Source organism: Papio anubis, chromosome 14 (assembly GCF_008728515.1).
Source record: "Papio anubis isolate 15944 chromosome 14, Panubis1.0, whole genome shotgun sequence".
In the NCBI taxonomy this organism is placed as follows: domain Eukaryota; kingdom Metazoa; phylum Chordata; class Mammalia; order Primates; family Cercopithecidae; genus Papio; species Papio anubis.
The window spans coordinates 6,734,887-6,758,041 of NC_044989.1; the positions used below are offsets into that span (position 1 = coordinate 6,734,887).

At 46.4% G+C, this 23,155-nt stretch overlaps 1 protein-coding gene across 9 annotated transcripts in view; it reads left to right on the forward strand.

The window, feature by feature from the left end:
• The first annotated feature begins 35 nt into the window (after positions 1-35).
• RNF144A (ring finger protein 144A) overlaps positions 36-23,155 on the forward strand; it is a 154,846-nt gene continuing 131,726 nt past the window's right edge. Inside the window, exons 1-4 of one of the 9 annotated variants that reach the window (XM_031654912.1) lie at positions 5,945-6,085; positions 9,260-9,294; positions 10,318-10,461; positions 21,906-22,105. Coding sequence is in view for 1 of the 9 variants with exons in the window: in XM_031654920.1 (XP_031510780.1) it covers positions 3,833-3,986 (154 nt within the window). In the remaining 8 variants the exon portion in view is untranslated. The other 8 variants (XM_031654911.1, XM_031654916.1, XM_031654913.1 and 5 more) reach the window with 8 other exon arrangements.

The window sequence follows — 23,155 nt, forward strand, 5'->3', positions numbered from 1 at the left end:
GGGGGCGCTGTGCGGCTCGGGGCGGGGGCGGGGCCGAGCCTCCCGCGTGCCCGGCCTCTGTGCGCGCTCGCGCCCCGCCCGCGCCGCCGCCTCTCCCCGCGCGGGCTCTCGGCAGGCGGGAGGCAGCAGGGCCGGGGTTGCAGAGCGGGCCGTGCGGGCTGCGCGGGCGCGGGGAGGCGCGGGCGGCAAACGGCGGGCACCCGGCACCTCGCAGCCGGTACCGGGCGGAGCCGTCGGAGCCGCGCACCGCGGAAGAGCAGGCCCAGGTAGGGTGACGCGCGTCCCCTTTGTGTCGGCATCGCCCGGGCCGGCCGCGGAGCGGGGAGGGCGGGACGCGGCGCTGCGGTGCCGGCCTTGGTGCTCGGGGCTTGCGGCCGCGCCTGCCCCGCTGGATCCTGCCCGGGCGCCGGGTGGCAGCGGGCGGGGGCCAGCGTCCCTGGCGGGGACTCGCGGGCTCGGTGCAGAGGACGCCCGCCCAGCTCTGCCCATGTCCCTGCCCTCGTCCCTGCTCTGCTCCTGCCCCTGCCCTGCCCTACCTCTCGCTGGTGGCGCCCGCGCCTCAGCGCAGTGGGCGCTTAGGGACCTGGCGGCCCCCTGCTTGCGCTGCGCGGTCGCGGGTCTGCGCTGCGGCGCGGGATCAGGGCGCCCCGGGCCAGGGTCCCGCGGGCGATCTGGCGGCGGGGCTTTCACGGTTCGTGGCCCCGCCCGCAGACCCTGGGGCTGGAGCCTCGGTCCCAAGAGCAGGTCTGGGAAAGGACTACGCCCCCGGGGCACCGCCACCGGCGGGGAAGGTCGGAACTGGCCAAGAGGACGCCCCGCACATCTCCTGCGCGCGGGGTCCGCGGCCACTACTGCCCGCAGTACCCACCGCGAGCCCTTTCCTGGGGAATGAGCCGCCGCCCAAGCCCCGGAGTTCCCTGCGGGTCTTACCCACCCCAGCCTCCGGCCGCCGCCCCCAAGCCGCCTGCACTGTGCTTGGCTCCCAGCTGTTTGGTCGCTTATGCCATCCTGGAGGCTTCCTGGTTCTGGGGTGAAGAGGTGACTTCTTTACCCTAATGGTCTTCGTAGGCAGGTCTCAGGATGTCCACTCCAAAGTTCGTGGTCTTTTTTCTAGCTAATAATAATTTTTAAAATCCTTTGAACAAATATCCTGCGCTGCCTCCTGCAGGGTCAAGGCTGGGGTAACAGAGGAGTGAGACAAGGCCCCAAGAAACTATCCCCAGTGGATCCCTGCTGCCCTGCGGTGAGAGGGGGTCTGGCTCCTGCACTGGGAGACTGGGAAGAAAGCACTTCCCGTAGTGGGGCCTGGGAGATGGAAGGAGGACATGCCCCAGTGAATGGGGCTGGGGTTGGGGGTTGAGAGTTGATCCTGGCACCTAAGATGCATTTGTAAATGGAATGCCAGGCAGAAAGTAAGTTGGTGTAGGCGCCTGTGGAGCTGTGGGAGTCCCTAGGAGTCAGGGTGGCTTTGCAAGGGAGGGGGGGTCTGAGTCAAAGCTTGCAGGTGGGGCAGGTCCAAGGTGGCAGGAAGGGCCTCTGTCCAGAGAGAGCTGCTCCAGCAAAGGAAGGGGGAGGGACACCGTGAACTTTCCCAGGGGGTTCACCCAGTGGTTCCAAAGGAGACAACAGCCTTTTTGATTGTATTCTCTTCTCCAGTACTGAGATTAGGGAACCTCGTTTTTTGCACTTTTCTAGTGCCTTTTACATTTTTTGTTTTTATTTTTAAAGTGTGCAAAGGAAATGTGACTAGAGGGGTCAAATGAGGATATATCGTGAAATCTTTGAATTCTAGGCCAAGACTTTGGGTTTGACTCTGTGTCAGTGGGAGCCATTGATGATTTTGGAGGAGGAGAGTGATCTGAGCCCTGCTCCAGAGTGATTGCCACAGTGTTGAGTGGAAGGGAAGGCATGGTGCCGTGTGCCTACTGTGGCTTCAGAGTCAGACCCCCACTGGCTGTGGACTTCCACCTGCATCAGGCATGGAAGGTTGTGGATGGATTGAGGACCTCATGAGAAAATGGGTGCAAATAACCCAATTTTAATGGGATGGAAATTTTCCAGACCCAGTGCAATTTGATTTTTGCAGTTTGTGTTTTTAAAGAGGCCCTGATTCTAATGTCAGGAACTCTGGAAGAGGAACTAATGAAGGGCAAACTCAATTGCACGATGCAGGCACCCCCAGGTCATCTGTGCCATGAGGATTTGGGAAACTCAAAGAGCATTGTAAAATGTATATATTTTATAAATAGATTCCAGTGCCCTCAGCTTGCTAGTTGGTAATCCCTGTATCCAGACTGTTACTAGAGTAAGTCACGTCTCCTGGGGATTCAGTGTGGTTTGGGACTTTGAAGGGACCTCACACTGTTTGGCTGAAGCTGCTGAGGTTCAGGGGTAGACGTGCCACTCTGGCAGGCAGCAGCAGGGCCGGGAGCTACAAGCCACGTTGCCTGCCTCTGAGAACATTTTTTTCCCCTGTGGTCCACCACGTGGCCCCACTGCCTACTTTTGTTCACATTTCTCCCTCCTAGAAGCCTTTCCCTCTGGGGGTAGCGATGGAAAGGAAGCCTGCCCTTGGAGACTGACAGTCATAGAACCAGGTGGGTCAGCACCCATCTGCCCTGCGAACCCTCATTGTAACCATGGGAACCTTGTGGCTTGGAGAGGAGGGGTCAGGTAGCCCAGGCCACACGATAAGCTGTGGCTGGTCCAGCCCTGGCATCAGCTTTTCTGGTTCTGTCTGCTGTCCCTTTTTCCCCCACACCTCACTTGCAATAGTGGATGAAGCTGTGCTCGCTGCCCTGCGTGTTGGGTGGTCTGGAACCACTCAGGATGGTACTGAGCCCTCAGACTCTCCCAGGGAACTGCCAAGCAAGGAACCCCTGGCTTCCCAGGATGTGGGATCTCAGAGGCAGCCCAGAGGCGGGGAATGGAATGGAATTGCTTCTAAGGAAGAGGGACTCTCCGTATTTTCTCTGGGGAATTTTCTAACTTTGAGATCCAAGAATGAAGTTGAAGGTGCCTTTCTTTTCTTTAAGAAGTAATCTTTTCCAAGACCAGCCTCCTTTCTCCGTTGTTTCTGCATTACTGAAACATATGAATACCCTTTCTTAATTAGATGAAGAAATTAAATTGAAGCCACTGCTCACATACCTGCTGGGTAGTGGGGCTGAAGAACAGAGCTTATTACAATTTCCTGACCCAGCTGTCTGGCCCTGGGCCAGCGTCTTAACCTCCCTGGATGGCTCCAGTGTTTTGAGGATAAAACTGAGGTGTTGGCCAAAATATTTTCCAAGATCCAGAAATAAAAATGTCCTGTTGGATCATATTTTTTTTCCAGGAGAATAAATATTACAGGACGACTCACCAGGTAGAACCATTCGTAAGGGTCTGTTTGTTTGTTTCCCAAGAGAAAATATTTTAACTTTCAGAAGAGTGGCTTTTTTCCGGAGTGAAATGGTGAGAAATGAAGCTTTGAGGAGGGTGCCTCATTGCCTTCACCTTGCTCCACTCCACACATAACCCAAGACCTGAATTTAAAGGTGCTTACTTCCTGGATGTTCTGTAGAACTGGACGATGGCCTTTCTCTAAGGAGCAGGCTTATAAGCTGGATGCAGTGTTCCAGACAAAAGCAAGCTCCTTGATGACATGAAGTGTGTCAACCAGTATTTTATCATCTCAGGTGTGTTTGGCACTCGAGGTGGAGGAGGTGGTGGTTAATATTCATTATGCATTTGCCTTACTTTCAGGGTTTTGCTTGGATTGTGGATGCAGTTCTCACACAGCCCCATAGCACAGGCATATGTGGCTGTGTCTAGCTGACAGAGGAGCAGAATGAAGCAGAGAGCGGGGATGTTATCCAAGGTCGCACACACATCGTCAATTTTGAATCCTGGCTTTGAACCCAGAGGCCTGCAGATAAGGACAGATCCCATGACCTTGAGGAGGCTGTCGTCTAGGGAGCGGGAAGCTCAAACATTAACAGATGGTTTGAACGGTGGTGTCAGGGCAGCATGGGAGGTCAGGGCAGAGTGCAGTGGGACTCATAGGATGCCTGGGTCAGCCCCGGGTGGCAGGGAGGCTGCTTGCTGGGGCGATGCTGCTGGTCTGGGATGGGAGGGACGGGTCAGAGTTAGCTAGGCAAATTAGAAGGTCAAGGTCACATTCTGGGCCTGGGAACAGCAAGAAACAGCCTGGGGTGGACAGGGAACTTAGGACCAGCACACAGGGCCAAGCTTCCCAGCTGCCTTACTTACCACTAGCCTTTTTAGGGTGGCTGGTGGTCTCTGAGCTGTTTGGACCTAGATTTCCATGTGTGACACAGCCGCTTCCATTACTAGCATCTCCTGGAAGCTCCTATCGCTGCATTTTCGTTTTCACTGTTTTGTTTTGGAGCCTCTTTCTCTGTGTTCCCTCCATTTCCTTTCTTCCTCCTCCAGTTCTACCTGGTGGGAGAGTGAGTTCGGGGAAAGATCCGGGAAACCACCCATAGCGACCATTGTTTTTACAGTCAGTCACTTTGCTCCCATGTCTTCCGAGTGACCCATAGTCGCCTGGCGCCAGCGACTAGGAACCTCTGAACTAGACATTAGCCCAGTGCAGGTGCTGGATATGGCAGTGCAGGCTCTGGGGGCTTCTGCCTGTGGGAGCCTGTGGGAGCGAAAGGGAAGGGTTCCAAGTCCTGAAAGTGGATGTTGTCAGAGTCCTTTACTGATTAAATGGGATTTTGTATCTGTCCTAGGACTGTGCACATCTCTTACAACATTGTGTTCCTGGGAATACTATTTAGGTTTCCCAAGAACGGCTTTCAGGTAATTGTTTGGAGCAGGGCATGTTTATTGTTGATGTGTGGTGTGTGAAGGTCCTCTGGAGGGCAGGGGAGTGCTGAATGCAGCAAGCGCGACTGCCTCCTGCGAGCCATGCAGAGGGGACCTGCCCGCTTTGTCTTCTTTTTCTTTTTCTTTCTTTCTTTCTTTCTTTTTTTTTTTTTTTTTTTTTGAGACGGAGTCTCGCTCTGTCTCCCAGGCTGGAGTGCAGTGGCGCCATCTTGGCTCACTGCAACCTCCGCCTCCCTGGTTCACGCCATTCTCCTGCCTCAGCCTCCTGAGTAGCTGGGACTACAGGCGCCTGTCACCACCATGCCTGGCTAATTTTTGTTGTATTTTTAGTAGAGACGGGGTTTCACCGTGTTAGCAAGGATGGTGTGGATCTCCTGACCTCATGATCCGCCTGCCTCGGCCTCCCGAAGTGCTGGGATTACAGGCGTGAGCCACTGCGCCCGGCCGACCCGCTTTTTCATAGGTCTCAGACTCCAGGGTGTGCCACCTGGCTGGTGATCTGGTGGGTTGCAGGAGTCCCCTCTGTGCACCCTCCATGACTGACTGGTCTGCACCCACTTCTGCAAGTTTCCAGCATTCGAGAGTGAACTCTCCGATGTCTGCACCACCTGTTTGACCCCTGCTACAGCCTCTTCAGTGAGGCCTGTCCATATCCTCTGAACAAAAGGGGGCCTGACAGGGAGGCAGCAGCACTTCCCCATGTCCCCATTTGGCTCCTGGGTGTAGGGAGTGTTCCCCTTCACAGAAATACTCAGATGTCTGTATGAGGGGACTTTCTCCTCAAGTTCAGACATTCACTGAAATGGAAATGCACTGTAGCTGGAATCACCGCACGCCTTTTTTAACTGTCTTGGGCAGGTTGCGTGCTAAGCCTGTCGGTGTCTGTAAACACTTCTCTATTCAGACACCTCCAGCAACCCTCATTGCCCAAGTTACCTGTGAGCCCGCAGTTGAGTGTTCAAGCCTCTTCCTGCCTTGGCTCCAGCCTGTCTTTCCAGGGCTGATCTCAGCAGCTGCTGACATGTGCCTGGGACGCTCTCCCACCATGCATGTGCCAGCTTCCTAATGATTCTTGAAGGCTCATCACAAATGCTGCCTTTCCTTCCAGCTGTAAAATTACCCACATGGGTGGCTGTGGAGATGCTCTCCTCTGACACTGGCATTGCGCAGATGAGAAGATGGAGCCACAGAGAGCAGAAGGGGAGCGGAGTTAAAGCCCCAGGGTCCAAACCAGGTCCTGCATGCCCAGGTGCCTGCATTCTCTCTTTTCTCTTCCCAGGCACAAATGTTTTCCCCACCAGGTGCTTCCATAGCAACTTTTTCTTTTTTTTTTTTCCCCAGAACCTGTAGTTGCATTTAAAACTCTCTAATCTAATTTTAGTGATTTATGTAACCATCTTATTTCCTCTCCTAAATTATAATCTCTGCACAGGTAGGAACTTACTCACTTTTACATTCTCTCAGTGCCTATAGTGCTCTTTCTGAATGGATTTTTGTTAAGTGATTGACTACAAGATAGAGAAACCTGGTTTAAGAAGGAAGCCTGGAACAGATTATGAATGAAAACATGGAATTCGAGTTTAAATTCTGTACTCCACCATGATCCGAGCAAATCACATGCTCTCTTTAGGTCAGGTCCCAGAACAACACACCGCAAGACTGTGAGAAGTCGGGTGGGAATCTTGGCTTGGGTTTAAGAGTGAGGATAGTAGAATGTAGCCCGGTGGCCTGGAATGCAGAGAGAGAATCCTGGTACCGTGGTTGTGTAGACACCACGTAAGTGAGATCCAGTGTAATAGCTGGCGAGGCTTCCATGGCCATGTTGCTGGGGGGCCCAGGGGCCCGAGGCACTCTGTGATGCACAGGAAACATGTGACGTGGCCTTTGCCCGTGATGTTCCTCATCCAGCAAAGGGAGACGCATAATGCAGAATGGTTAGGACCAAGCGCCAGAATGTGCCCATCCGAGCACATGTCCTGGGCGTCTGGTGAGGAAGTGATTGTGGAAACGGGAGTCAGCATAGGTGGGCTTTGGAGAGCTGGGAAGAGTAGAGAAGGGGGGTGCTCTGAGCTGTCAGAGAGCGGGGCAAAGACCCAGGCCAGGCAGGGTTTGTTCTGGAGGATACTGAGGAGACAGCGTTGTTGGATGAACCCTCAGGAGCAGCAGAGGAGGGGCCTCTGTCTCCCCTCCGAGCGCGGGACTCTCATGAAACACTGGGAAGCTTTCGCCAGTGCCTTGGAACAGCTTGCCAGGTAAGGCCCCAGGGCCAGAGATTCCTGTGGTTCTTCCTGTATCGGAGTTGAAGAACTGCAGCTGCTAAGTGTGCTGTGAAGTGTGTGAGGAGCCGTCCTTCGTGTTCACTGTGTTCTCTGTCTCTGAGGAATCCGTTTTCTGAGTAACTTACGTGCCCTTGGTCTAGGGTGCCAGTTGTGCACTCACAGGCATAATGCAGGCTGTGTGCTCTGAGGGAGCCTTTGCTTTGGGAAGGGTGCGGGCTTGCAGAGACCTTGGGGCTGACTCTTTGACGGATGGAGAATGTCAGGAAGCACCCGGGTCCTTCTGAGTTTTCTGGCGACGCCGATTGCCACGTGGCGAATCTTGGTAGCGTATGCACTGGAGCGATGTAGTCTAGGGCAGTGGCATCCAAAATGCTTCCAGGAGACTTTCTGAGTTGGCACCTTAGATCTGAACTCTCTTGACTGAAACACGTGCATTTCCTTCTAATCACTTGGTAGAAGTAAGAGGATTGTAATCCCTAGTGTGGACGGGATGGGGCTGGCTCTGTGCCACAGATCTCACTCACAGGTCGCAGGTCTTTCTTCTTTTTGTCTCAGTGAAGCACTAGCCAAGGCCCTGAAAACGGAGCCAGTCTGGTCGTTGATGGCCGGCAGAGTGGTGGATAGGGCCAGGTGTATTAGGAAAAAGAAAAAAAAAATCTCTTTAGTCCATCGTGAGACCCTAAGAAACCAGCTGTGTTTCAGCTTCTGTCCTCCTCCCTCCCCAGCTGCTCTCTTTACTTCCCTCATTATCATGTGTAGGGGTAAAAATGGCCAGATATGAGAGTAAGATTTCCCATTTATCCAAGGACAGAAGCAGGCAGGAACCTCAGGATCTGATGTGGGCAAGCCGCAGGTAAAGGGCAGGTTCAAGGCCCAGAATACAGGTAGATGATTCTCTCTAATATCTGCCTGCATCTTCATGTGGCTGTCTTCTCTCTCTGTCTCTGCGCTGGGAGTGTGTCTCTTCTCACAAGGACATCAGTCATGTTGGATTAGGGCCAACCCTGTTGATCTCATCTTCGCTTGATTGCATCTGCAAACACCCTAATAAGGTCACATTCATAAGCATCAGGGGTTAGGAGTTCAATATATCCTTTGGGGGAGACATGATTCAACACACACACATGTGTGCACACACACACATAAACACACACATACACATGCATCGATACACACAACACATATATAGGTACCAGTATCAGGTGTGGTGTGTGTTTGTGTTTGGATATGTTAGCATATGTTTGGCCAGCAGCATAGCACTTACTAACAAGGACTTAAACAGCTTTCTGTTTCCTTGATAGCAAGGCACTGAAGGTGGGTGCTTGCTTCCAGGCGCTGGTGCAGTGGCTTGGGATGTTACTGAGAGCCCAGGTTCTCTCTTCTTTCTGCTCTGCCATCCTCAGCATGTTTTCCTTTGCTCCATGATGCAAAAGGGCTGGCCACAGCTGTGGCACATCTGTGTTTCAGGCAGTGAGAGAGGTGGGGGATTTGGTGTCAGCTGCATCTGTCCATTTTTGTCAGGAAGCGACAAGCTTTTCCAAAAGTTTGGTGGCTGACTCTATTCAGGGCCCAGTGCCAGAGCTGGGCTACGTGACTGGCTCCTGGAGAACGAGAAGGTGAGAAAATGAGGGTCTGCCTGGGAGAAGGTCCTGGAGGAATGAACAGGATAACACATGCGAGAGAACTGCCCCATGCAGGGGTTGGCCGTGCTAGGCCTTGATAACTGCCTTTCCCTCTCCTACCTGCTCTTCCTGGCAAAGCAGGAGCCCATATGGATTAGGCCCAGAGCCATGTGCATGCAGCTTCAAGGCTGCAGGTGTGGTGCTACGCACACCTGTGCGTTCCATCAGTAGGTTCGGTGTGGGTGCGGTGTGGGTGCATTGTGGGCCGGGAATCCCAGTCCTGTCCTGGTCGTCTTTGTACCCCTCTAGCACCCAGCACACAGTCGTCTCATAGGAGGCGCTCAATAAATATTTGTTGAGCTGAATTTGCATCTTTTCCCTTCAAAGACTTTTGAGTCCAGAAACAACCACACCCATTCACTATAATATTCATGAATATCTTACTCTTTATTTCTATTGATGTTGTTATTTATTTACTTTTGTTCTTTTATCCATCATTTGGCAAAAACTACTTGGTACCAGGGATTCAACGACACATTGAGGACTATATAGTGAAGGTGAGGACTTGCAGAGAGGAACGGATGGGGCAGAGTTGGGGGTTCCCTTTCTGAAACAAGGGAGAGTTTACCGTTCTGGAGTCCACATGGCAGGGATTCATCTCTTAAACTTGAGGAATTTTATTGAGTCCAGTTTCACTTTAGTAAAAACAAACAGAACACGTAGGAAGCCCTATTGGTCCCGTCAGGTTGCCTGCTCTTCACTTCTGTTTGTGAAATAGCACAGGATTTTAGGTGCAGGGTATTTCACATGCTGAATAAATATTTGTGTAGCCTTCGCTCTTGGCCAGGTACTGTGCTGTCAACTGTGAAAACCTGAGTAAGACTCAGAAGGACGTGTTGCAGCTCCTCCTGAAAGGAATGCACAATTTCTGCCTGCTGATTGGCCGAGGGAAGCATTTCTTATCTGTTAATACTTTAATCACTCCTGGGACTCTCTCCCTTTGGCCTACAGCTCTGCTTCCTTGACAGTGACCTTGTTTTTTTTTCTGTCCCTGGCCATGTGCAGTGGATCCAGCCTTTCCTCGGGAGGACCAGCATGACTGTGCCTGCCTGGGCGACTGATCAGGGCCTTGAGCTGTGTCCTGCTAGCCTGGCAGATAAGGGCTGCTTTCCGGAGGCAGGCAGGACTTCTTCCTTGTGTAGCAGGGAAAACAGAATGCAGACAGGCGGAGGGGAAGCGAGGACCTGGAGCCAGGCTGTCCTCTGTGGTAGCCACTGGCCCTGTGGGGCCCCGGAGCGCATAAACTCCAGTTTAAAAGCCAGTTCCAGTTGAGCTGTGCTGTCAGTGGGTTTGGGGTGTGAAAAACAGAATGTAAAGTACCCACTCATAATTGTTATATGGATTATATGTTGAGATGATTATATTTTGGCTATATTGGGTTAAATAAAATATATTACTAAAACTAATTTCCCATGCTTTTTAATAAAATGTGGCTATCAGAAAATTTACAGTGATGTGTGTGGCTTACATCAGACTGAATTTCTGATCTGGAGGCCTTGGAGAACTGTGCTTCTTTCCAGGTTACCAGCCTTTTGACCAGCTCTTCTAGAGTGCTTACCTGCCCTGGATTCTGGGATCCCAGCATGGACAGGGTCCCTTGCCTGCATCTGGGGGCCTGGTTTGTGCCATTTCACCGTCACTAGGCACGTCGTACATGCCTTGAGGTTAGTTGTGGATGGTTCAGACTCTTGTCCCACTTGTCCAATTGGGGCATGTCCGTCTCTGTAGCCTGTATTATTCAGACTCAGCTGTTCAACCAGCTCAACTCTGTTTAGTCTCAATTCAGATTCCAACATGTTTGGGTCTTTTAAAAAAATGTGTAAAATGGAGGGTTTGGGTTCGATGAATTTAATATTTTTCCTTAAAACACTCTACTGTCAGAATCTACCCTGATGTCCATCATCTTTGCATCAAGTTCATTGCCACAGGCCCCCTTCATTTCTCCTCTGGGTCCACCACCTGCCTGTGTGTTTGCCTGTGGCATTCTCCTGGCCTTCAGCTGTCAGGGCAGACGGCACCCAATGGATCTTGCACATATGTTTGATTCCCAGTGAAGACTGGTTGAGAGAAACCTCTCCCATACCTGTCTCTTCTCTGCACATCCTACATCTGCACCACAGACCAAGTACGCACGTCTAGAATACCAAACACGCCCCCAAGCCACCAGCTCCTAGCCCAGGTACTGCTCTCCTTCACTGGCCTTCTGCATGCCCTGGCCTCTGTGCTCCTCCCTTCCTTTCTGGCGACTGCACATTCCTCATTTGAGCCCTTGCCTTCAGAGTTGCCCCAGATTTTTTTCCACATCTTTGAAACCTGTGGCTTTTGCTGACCTTTTCTCCGTGGTTGGCTCCAAGGCCTCCTATCACCTGACACCCTCTGTGGTCGAGGGCTTCCCCGTGAACTTCCTCCTCACCTGCTTTTTCCTGCATCCCCAGTGTCTCCTGCTGTGGCACCCTGCCTTCGGTGATGGTCAGAAACTGGCCCATCCTCTTCCTGCCACTTCTGGGGGTTCTGCGTGGCCCCTTCAGGCCTCTTCAGTTCCCTGAGCAGCTCTGGCATTTTGGGGGTGACATGGAATGAAGTCAGCATCCATTTGCTCCCTAGACACAGCAGAGTTGGTGCCGAGGGCCTATGAGCTTTGCCAAATGAAATATTTAAAAAAATTGGAAACAAGTATTAGCTCTAGAGTATTAAAAAAAAAAACACCAGAATTGGTGTTACCATGTATAACATGTCAACAAAATTTAACTGTTATTGACTTGATTGAAACTCCATGCATAGTTACATAGAAATTGTATTTAACCTGATGTGAGGGTACTTTTCAGTTTTTGGCATAAAGAGAGATGAGACCTGTGGAAGTCACGTGCCCCTGAGTTAAATACCGCCCTCGCCACCATATTTTATCTCTACCCAACTCTCCTTGACCGTGGAATTGAGACTGAGTTTGACATTTATTTGTTGCGCTTCCATAGGGTGAATGAATGTACAGTGAGCTGGGCTCCTGGAACTAAGCCGTGGGTGTTACTCATTTTGAATTTCCAGCGCAGGACGTGGTATGCTGAACTTCACTTGGGAACTTTTCACTGAACTCTCTCTCTCTCTATATATATATATATATATTTATTTTAAATAAGGAACATTGGGATCCTGCCTGAAGGTCTGTGTTTTCTTTTTACTGAAACACCACAATGTGGTGGTTTTCGAAACCACGCATGTCTATAAACTGACCTCAAATGGCAAAAACCCTTAGCTGAGGTGCTAATAAAAATAATTATTGTGAAGCTTATACAATTGTAGTTTGGAAGACTTTGAATTATATTTGAATATTTCCTGGTATTGACTTATATGTTATCCACACCTACTGTTTATGTAGAAATCAATTTATTTAAAATATGACTACCATTATGTGATAATAAATAGCTTTGGAGATAGAATAAAGTTTTTCTTGTTAAGCATGGAACTGTTATTTTTTTAAAAAAAATTCTATAACTACCATTATGTGATAATAAATAGCTTTGGAGATAGGATAAAGTTTTTCTTGTTAGCATGGAACTGTTATTTAAAAAAAAAAAAAAATTTCTAAGAGAAAGTAGCTAAAGTGCATTTCCTAATATGATGAAGTGGGCCCTGGTGTGGGAAGGAAACAAATATAAATCATGTTGGCTCAGCAGAAAGAATGAATTTCTAGACCTAAACTGGTGAAAGGATGGCTTAAGGAAAGACACAGTATTTTTATTTGCAATGGTGTGATTACTTTGCACGGTTGCACTTTGGGGAATCCAGCTCCAAGAAATGATACTAAATGTGGAGAAAAATAAATGCTTGATGCGCAAATGTATTTCTTCATGTTTTTTAAAGAATAATAGCCCCAAATGGAAAACATCTAAATATAGTTAAGTAAATATCATGCTCTAATTAGATAAGATTTTTGGAGATAGTGGGCATGAGAAATGTTTATATTATTAAGTGAAAGCAATGGTGAGGCAGAATAGTACAGTTTGATGTACAAACTTGAAAAATGTGCTGAGGAGAGAGAGGAATCAGAACTCTTAAGGACTGTGACATGTTTTCTATTTTTTATTTTTCAATTATGGTTATATTTCATTTTTAGTGAAGTAAATTATTTTAGTTTTGTAAAAAATTAGTTGTAAATTCAGACACTCGCTCAGTCCACACAAATTTTATTACTTCATATACCAAAAATACATGTATACAGACACATGCCCACCACACACACACACATATATCTATGTGTATGTGTCTATAGACACACACACACACACACGTGTATATATACGTATAATTTTTTTTTTTTTTTGAGACAGGATCTTGCTCTGTCACTTTGGCTGGAGTGCAGTGGTAAAATCTCGGCTCACTACAGCTTTGATCTCTGGGACTCAAGCACTCCTCCCACCTCAGCCTCCTGAATAGCTGGGAGCACAGGTGTGTGCCACCACACCCAGCACATTTTTATATTTTTTTGTAGAGGTGGGGATTTGCCAGGTTGCCCAGGCTGGTCTCGAATTCTTGAGCTCAAGCAGTCCTCCCACCTCAGCCTCCCAAAGTGCTCGGATTACAGGCTTGAGCCACTGCACCTGGCTAACTATACATATTTCAACCAATACATCCACGTTATATTTTAAGTGGACATTTTGCTGCCGTGGAGTTGAAGTGAAACAAGGAAGAAACCCTCCTATTATTAATAAACTGGACAAAGCTATGCAGGCACGCACATTGCTCCTAAAGGGCTGCCCTCCCAGGCTGACCTGATACCGTACACCTGCAGGTCTGGCTGAGAGTACTGTTCATGTCAGAACTGGGACAGCGTACCCGGCAGAGTCCAGAAGCATCTCCTAGTGCAGCGGTTGTGGTCAGTGCTTGAGCAGAGAAGGCAAGACTGTGGGGACAGAGACAGGATCCTGCTCAAGACTTCAGGCCCCACTGGATTTGTGAAAAGACCTGTGACCTCTCTGTAAATGTTCCTGTTTTATTCATCTCTAAAATGAGAATAGTACCAGGGTTACTTATTTTGTGGGAATCTTCTGAGGATTAAAGAAATCATGCCCATGAAACTTCAAAGGAAAACCTTGAAGTCCTATCCAAAATGCAGATCCACAAATTACCCTTGGAATTCCATAGGTGGGAAGCTGGGTTTTGGGAATGGGGAGGGACAGGCCTGCTGACAGTATTCAGAATCCACGGTGGAGAGCTTAATTGGCTTAATAAAAGACTGCCCTCTTGTCCACAAAAATGGAAGTATTTGACCCATGTAGTTTTTTTTCCTAGGTTTCAGGTAAAGATAGCCTAGATGAAATAATGCCGTATTTCCATTTTTTCTCTAATTTTCCGTTTTGGTGGTGGTTTTGTTTTAAATTTATGGTGAAAATGCCAGTGGCTCTTGTGTTATCTAGAAGTGTGCTGTTTAATCTCCAGATATTTAGAGATTTTCCATCTCTCTTTCTCTTACTAATTTCTAGTTTAATTCCATTGTAATAGGAGGGCATACTTTGTATGATTTTTGTTTTTTTCTTTGTTTTTACATTTAAGGTGTGGTTTGTGGCCTGGACTCTTCCCTTTGAACTAAAGAAATGTGTATTCTACTGTTGCTGGATGGAATATTCTTTAACAAGTAGATCAAGTTGATTGTTAGTGCTCTTCAGTTCAATTGTGTTCTTGTTGATTTTCTGCCTGCTGAATTTGACAATTTCTGATAAAGGGGTGTTAAAGTCTACAGCTTTTAGTGGTGGATTTGTCTGTTTCTCCCTGCAGTTCTGTCAGTTTTGCCATATGTATTTTGATGCTCTGTTGCAGGGTATTACGTGTTTAGCATTGTTTTGTCTTGGAAAATTGATCCTTTATTAGTTTGTGATGGCCCTCTTTGTTGTGATGATTTTTTTCTTGCTTTGAATTCTGCTTTATCTGAAATTAACATAGCTAGTCCAGTTTTCTTTTGATTAGTGTTAGCATGGTATATCTTTTTCCATCCTTTTACTTTTAACATGAATCTTCCTGTTTGAAGTGGGTTTCCTGTGGACAACACAACATGTAGTTGACGCTTGCTATTTTAGCCACCCTGAATATCTGTACCTTTTAACTGGTATATTTAGACCACTCACAATTATACATACTTTTAAAATAGAAAATACTGTGTATTGCTATTTGGAGATTCTTTTTTTCCTTAGTATATTAGGTTACCTTATTCCTTTACAAAGTTACATAGCCAAAGGAATTGCTTTCTAAGTTCTTTAAAATTGGTATGTGTTTTATCTCACCATTCTAAATAAACTATTTTTTCCTGTGGTAATGCCTCTACTCTAACAAGCTTCTCATTTTGTGCCTAATTTGGTATCCGGTCGGGTAAATCAATTGGTTCTTTGTGAGCAGTTTAAGCCTAAGACTCAGCTTCATTTTTATGAGTGGTATCTTAGAATGAGGAATGGTGGCAGAATTAGCCAAATGCCTTTTATCACAATAAGAGAATTTTAAACAATACTCAGTTAATTGATAACCAATGAACCAACGAGGTTGTTCCATAGCTATAATTTAACAAATGTCTCCACTGCTGAAGAGTGTATTTTATTTTACCCCAGAGAAGACAAGTGCAAAATAACTCACTGCAGGGCAACTCTAAAGGGATCCCTGTGTTTCCCAGCGTACAGACTATTAGTATACGATGCATGCAAACAGAGAGGTGCTTTATCGAAGCGGGACAAGACCTCTATTCATAGTAAAGTCAAACAAACCACACATGTGAAAACCTCCACTTATAGTGGCTGCATAAGCTTAACTGCACAGAGCTATACTGCTTTTTGAAATATTAACTTGCCAGTTCAGCAACGGCTAAGAAAACAATCCTAGACTTGGAAATTCAAAGACTGGAGGGATTCCTTTGGAACCCCTTTGTGTACATGTGTGTGAGGAATTGTAGGTAAGTGGGAGGGTCTCTCTTGAGCAGTATTTTGCTGTGATAACTGGTGGGCACAGAGTCTAAATGTTCCTTCATTAGGGAGAAGAGGGAGAAAGGATATGGAGAAGGAAGAGCCTCCACTGACTTGGATTTCTGTGTGGATTTCAGAGCAGACCCTACTCTAAGGATTTGCTTCAGTGAGGCTGCAATGCAAAGAAACGCTGTCTTTTTGTGGGATTTTAATTTAGAGCTTGCAATATGTTATACTTATGAGATACAATCCTTGGTGAGGCAAAATAAAAATAGTTGTTTTCTCTCAGTGTATAGTATCTCGTGGATACTGTATCGAAAGTCTTTAGCCTCTAAAAATTTAAAGTTATGAATGCAGAGAGTAAAAAACAACTTTGAAAGGAAGAAAAAATGGAGAATAAAATTCTCTTTATTCTAACGCAATTATCCACAGGTTTTTTTTCAAATTTTAATTCTTCTAGAAAAATTGTATTGTGAGTATAGAACTTAAATGTGTGTTCACAAATGGGATCATGGTGTATAAATATTTTTGTACTGTGACTTTTTATTTGCTGATATATCTTAGACATCTTTTAATGCCAAAACATGAAATATTAACTAAGGTTCAACTTATTCTTCACTCATATAGCTGTATTATTTATTCAGCTTTTCTTCTGTTGATGTAAAATAAGTTGTGTATGTAAGTAGATTTTCCATTTTTTGCTGTTGTGAAGATTGCTTCCAGGGTTTTTTGGTTTTTGTTTCATTTTGTTTTAACATACACATGATTTTTTTTTTTTTTTTTTTTGCCAATGTATCTCTAGAGTAAATACTTAGGACAGCACATGTGGGTCAGAGTTGTGTGTGTTTTATATTTTCATCTGTTCCTAAGTCATTTTCCAAAATGACATCTATTGTTGTACTGCTAAGAAATGAATGAGAGTTCCTCTTTCTCCACATTCCACAGTGTTGGGTTTTTATTCAACAGTATCGAGGTTTTTCATCATTGCTGATCTGACAAGTGAAATATGGTATCTTTTTACTTCACGTCTTTAATTAGGAGTAAGTTTCAGTGGGAGCTGAAAACAGCTTTTCAAATGTTTATCAGCCACTAGTATTTCTCTTTCTGTGAACCTGTTCACATTCTTTACCTGCTTTTCTATTGCAGTGTTTTCTATTGATATTTTTCTGTATAAATTAAAAGTATTAATTCTTCATTGCATGTAATGAGAGTAATTATTCCCAGTTTTGTTATTTACTTTTTACTTGTCTTATGTTATTTTTTTCCAAATAGAAATATAATTTTTATGTAGTTAGAACTTTACCACTTCCTTATTTTTGAGGTTTGCTTTAAAGGCCTTTCTCCCTGCTGGGTTATACATATTTTAGTTATTTTTTTCCTCAGGTAAAATTGTAGTTTTACTTCTAGCATTGTTAGGAAACCAGCCTAATCTTTTTTTCCCAGCCTATTTTTTCCCCACCTATAGCTATTTGTCTGAAAACTGCTTAGTGAATAACCCATCTTTCTTCTATTGTTCTGAGACACTACTTAGAAGTATTTAAAGATATCTGCATAGAAGACTTTGTAGAGTCCTGGGTAAGAGCAGAGCTCTGCATCTGGACGTGGGTTGCCGCTGACAGCTATCTGACCTGGGCAAATATTTTAACCTGTTTCCTCTTCTGTAAGATGCAGCTCTTTTGCAGTAGCTGTGCTTTTGCCAATATTGTGCATATCACAGCATAGTTCAGTGACTGTCACATGGTCATCACTTAAAAAAAAAAGAAACCACACAGTCAGGGTGGAGTGGGCGCTGTCTGTGCTTCTCATTGCCGCTTCCAGGCCATTGCGCCTTCTTCCTCCCTAAAACTTCCCCTGCTCCCTTGAGACATGTGCCATCAGGCTTTACCATCCCTCTTCCTTCTTCTTTGAACCTTCTACAGATACCCCCTCCTTTTGTCCTCCTCCGCATTCATAGATGAGTTTAGCAACGAATTCATCGTCTTCATCTTCCTTCCTGTTACTACTTTAGCCATTTCAACATCTGCATAGCAGGCCATTTCAAAACTGGATCCCTCACTTTCTTCTTTGGCCTCCTCCTTTTAGTCATTCTCTTTGTCTTACATGAACTACCCATTCCTTCAGTAACACCCTGTTCTTCTAAAATCTGGACATCCAGCATCCTGTTCTGAGGTCACCACCCTCTCCATGCAGCTCTCCCTGCAGCTCCCTTTGCAGCTCCCTGTTCCTCCTCCTTCATTGGTCACTCTTCATTCCTGAACTGTGTCTCTTTGTTTGGACATCCGAGGGCCCCATAGCTCCATCCTCAGGCCTCTTTTGCTGTCTTTCCCTTCTACATCCCTGCCCAGGTGAGCTCATTTATCCCCCAGTGTTAATGTTAACAGCATGTAGATAGGATGGCCTCTCACTTTGTGTCACCAGACCACCCCCAAGAGCCCGTGCTTGTCGTGGGCACAGCAATCTGCACACCTACCCTGGGGCTTCTGAGGGACACCAGTGTCATGGACAGGGCTGCTCACACGACCGTTCAGGACAAAAGTCTGGAAGCGTCTTTGACTTCTTTCTTTCCCTCCCTCCTTCCCTGCCACCCTTCCTTTCTCCCATCAAATCTTTGGGAGGTACCTTCAGAATCTGTCGGGTTTCTGCTTCTCACTGCTTTCACTATTCCTTTAGGCCAAGCCACCTAAGGGAACAGTTCCCTTAGGATCTCGGGCGGCTCGGCCTACGGGAACAGTGAAGGCGGGGAGCGCTTCACTCTCAGTGCTTGTGAGGAGCAGTGAGCATGTTTGTGGAGCATGTTCTTCCTCTGTACATTCTCATGCCCTGCTTGCTCATTTCATCCAGGACTCACTTGAGATATCACGTCTTCAGAGAGGCCTTAAAGACTAAGAAAATAGCGCATCCTTTCTTTACCTGGTTGTGTTTTATTGTAGCTGTTATCACTAGCTGATGGCATGTGTATACACACCCCCCACACACACACATACATAGATGCATATATACACATGTATACACATACATGCGTCTTTAGATGCATGTGTGTGTGCATATAGAGAAATACTCAGACTGCAAAATTCTCAAGGTTTTGAGTGGTTGTCACTGACTTTTTTTTCTCATAAGCCTTTTTATTGTAGTGATTTCAGCTGCTGCTATTTTGGTGCCTTTATTTAATAAGGAGTCATCTTATATAATCTTTAAAAATCACCAACGGGATCCTTTTCTATATTGATATACACACACTTGGTGAAAGAAATAAATGAATAAAATAATTTCTTTAATATATGTTTTTTTGCATCAGGTTGACTTTCTCAGGTTATTCTGAACCATTGAGTCTTTTGTTCATAGTTTGAAGTAGCATCTGTGTTCCCAGAAAGGTGTAAATTAATTAATTGTATTGAAATTACCAGAGAAGCACACTGTTAGGAAATGAGAAGCCTCATCCTGTCCTTCAGTATATCAGAGTTTTTTCAATGACACACGGTAGTGTGTGTGTGTGTGTGTGTGTGTGTGTCACCGAGGGCCAGGTGCGTTCTTACAGATTCCTGCATAGTCTGAGCTCCTTGAGAGCAGAAACCACATCTTATTCACCTTGTTATCACGCCTACCTGCTGTCTCAGCACATGGTCGAGGTGCAAGAAAAGGCTGAGGAGTGCATGAACATTTACTACAGATGTTTCTGCTAAAACCCAATACATGCATTCCTGGTGTTCTGTAAAACCTGGTACTAAAAATATGAGGGCTTCTTGAGTATTGAGAGACTGACCACTCAATACCCGTGTGGCTTTGTAACCAGAGTAGTATGAAGAACAATTCTTGATACCTGGGCACACATGCAGCTTGGCTGGAGGCTGTAAGTTAAAAATATGGATGACAAACAAGCAAGTGAAATGCATGGCACTTCATTAGCGCCTGTTTGCTGGTGCTGAGAAAATGCGGATGCCAGTTAGCTATGTGACCGTGGGCCACTGTCCAGTTAGGGGCAGGAGGCTTTGCAACCTGCCAACATCCCAGGAGCCACACTGGGCTCCCAGCACACCCCTCTGGGCAGAGAGCTCTGTGGCCAGGCTCTCTTTATAAATCTTTTTATAATGCAGCTGGGAAAGGCTTCATTTGCCAGTGCACCAGCTGAGCAGAGAGCTTTTCTTCCTGCTGGAGGTTATAATTCTGTTTATAAGCTCTCTTACCTGGGAAAAATGGCGGAAGCTGTAGTAAAAGACACTATATTGTCTTTTATTTGAAGGCTCAGAATTTATTGCCAAGTAAAGGCAGAGAATAGATTTGCAACAAAGTGGATACCGTTTTCTGGAATGGGTATCTAGATGCTGCTCAGGACTGAGGAGGAACAGCTTTCTGGAGGTGAGAGGCTTGCTCTGTGCACTGCCGGTGATGTTCGGAGGCTGGGTCAGGGCTCTCAGCTGGCGGAGATATTAGCATTAAAGACTTTAGCTTGAGCAGCCTCGTCCTGAGTGCTGCAAAAAATTAGCATCCTCAGACTGCATGTAGGCAATGCTTGCTATTTTAGTAAAGGAGCAGTAACAAGGGAATATCTACCAAAAAGATACGTGGGCCTGTCCACCAGGCTGTGTCTTCTGGTCAGATGGAAACACCACTCCTCTGATTCTCTGCTTTGAGAAAACTAGGATGGCCCTGCAGAGGCAGAGGGGGAGAGAGAAAGATGCAGTTGAATTTGTTCTTTGCTTCTCGAACAGAAATGCCTAAAGTTAAGCAGAGTTTACATATAGTGTTGCAGTCTTGATGAACAAAAGCTATACTGAGAAAGAGAACATTTGGGAAAACCTGAAGTAATCTTGCCTTCGTCTTTTACATTTTCTTCCACTTGGCATGTTTCTTTCCTCTCCTCCGCATCCACCGCCCGGTCGCCAACCGTCCGAGTGGTCCGCACGCACCGCATCGACCGCAACTGGCACCGCAACCCGCACCAATCAACGCAACTCCTGCCCTCCCCTCCCTCCCCTGCTTTCTTTTTTTTTTTTTTGATGGAGTTTCACTTTGTTGCCTCAGGCTGGAGTGCAATAGCTGCCATCTTGCCTTTCACTGGGCACCTCTGCCTCCTGGGTTCAAGCGCATTCTCCTGCCTCAGTTCCCAGCTGGGATTACAGGTGCCTGCCACCATGCCCAGCTAATTTTTGTGTTTTTGGTAGAGATAGGGTTTCACCATGTTGGCCAGGCTGGTCTCAAACTCCTTACCTCGTGATCCACCTGCCTCGGCCTCCCAAAGTGCTGGGATTACAGGTGTGAGCCACCACGCCAGGCGTCTTTCTTTCTTCTTAAATAGTAGTTTTATTAAAATAGAATTTGAACAGCATAAAAGTCATCATTTTAAAGTATACCATTCTGTGGTTTTTAATCAATCTGTTAATATATTAGTTTGGAAAGTGTTGCTATCTTAGCAATATTGTCTTCCATCCATGAGCATGGGATATCTACTTTTTTAGGGCTTAAAATTTCTTTTAATGATGTTTTGGTAGTTATTAATAGACAGATCTTACACATCTTTTGTTAAATTTGTTTCTAAGTATTCCTTCTGGTGCTATTCTAAATTATGTTTCTTGTAATAACATATAGTGTTACTCATTCAAACAATCCCTGCCATTTGAATGGAGTGTTTAAACCATTTAGTGTAATTACTGATAACATTGAACTTATGTCTGCCATTGTACTATTTGTTTTCCATGGATCTTAATGTCATTTGTGTTCTTCTGTTCTTCCATTTTGCCTTCTTTTTCATTAGTTTATTTTATCCTCTTTTAATTCTATTTTTATTTTATTATATTCTTTTGAGTTATTTTTTTCATGGTTGCCCTGAAAAGCAAGCTTTTTTGTGGATTTGCACCTCTCTCTATAGGAGACTCACTGGGCAAAGCTGAATGGCTGTGATTAAAAAAGGAGGGGACAGAATGTAGATCGAGGGGACAGTTTGTTATCTCAGAATTGTCTGTGTTGATGGATTTATTCATTAACTTCTTGGTGGATTTTTTTTAACATAGTAAACCTCAGTTTTTTCTCCGGTATTCTATTATGCTTCACAACTGTCTGACTGGATAAGATTTCTAGTGTCAGTAGCCTTTCCTCTGGGCTTGAAGAAAGGCTTTGTACCCTGCTCTTCTCCTCCCTGCTGCTCTAACTGCCTGTGTTCTTCTCTTGTTTCCTAGGCATCCAGCACTCTGCTGACTCTGACATGCCCCCAGCATCCCCCAGCTCTGCAGGGAGCCCTGGTGCCGGAGACCTTCTCCCGCTTCTCCCTATGGGCGCCTGACCTGAGGGCAGAGCTGTCTGAGTGTGCATAAGCACAGTAGGACATCAGGACCTGGCCGGAAGACATTTCCTCCCCTCCCCTCTGGACTTCTCAGAGGTAACTTTGAATTTGGAAAATGAAGGCTTGCCAACCTTCACTGATCTCTTCTTAGAGGAATCTCAGGTCATTGCTGGAAAAGATGGTAGGCCTGCCTGGGTGGATTTTTCTATACCTCTTAAGCCACACTGTATAGGCAGTTTTCTAGTAGGCTTCCCTGGAATGAATTTTAAGATAGTGTTCAACACATTATTTTATGCCATTGTAGTTATTTATACTTTGGAAAGATTTCCAGGTTTGTTCATTTGCTACTTATAACAATCTTTTGAGACTCCTGTTTTAGATCTCCCTGATTCACTGGAGAACACGTGGATTGGGCTCCCGCGTGTGCCAGGCACAGCTCTAACTCAGAACACAGTGAGGCAGCACCAGTTCCTGCTCGCATGGAGATTCTGTGTTTGTGGGGAGTACAGGTGGAGGATGGGGTTTGGGATAGGCAGGAAGAGACAGATAATTTTCATTTGACAGTAGCAGAAGCAAATTACATGCTATGCAACAAGCCCTAGATATTGTAGAGAAAAGAAAAAGTAGACTATTTAGTCTCGTTTAGTAGGATGGGGCAGGTTGCAGTTTTAAGTGGAGTGGTCAGGGAGGTCTCTAAAGGAGAAATTGAATATGGACTTTAAGGAGGTGCAGGAACTAGCCACTTAGCATCTGGGCAAGAGCGCTGCAGAGAGAAGGACTGGTGGCTGTAGCACACAGACAGCTGGAGGAGCACCCAGCCCAGCGTGGCTGGAAGGATGCAGCACAGAGCCGTGAGCTGGGACTGAGCGGGACATAGCAGGACCTGACTGTGCCTGCCATTGCAGGCTGTTGGGGAATTCTGGGTTCATGATGGGAAATCAGTGTAGGGTTTTAAGCAGAGAAGCAGGGTCTAATTCATTTTAATCAGCTTACTCTGGCCTCTACATTGAGAATAAACTGTAGAAGGTGGAGGAGAGGGTAGAATCCAGGAGACCATCTTGGAGGATATTGCAGATGGCAGAAGACAAGGCTAGAGTCCAGGAGACCATCTCAGAGGACTTTGGAGAGAGTGGAAGACAAGGGTAG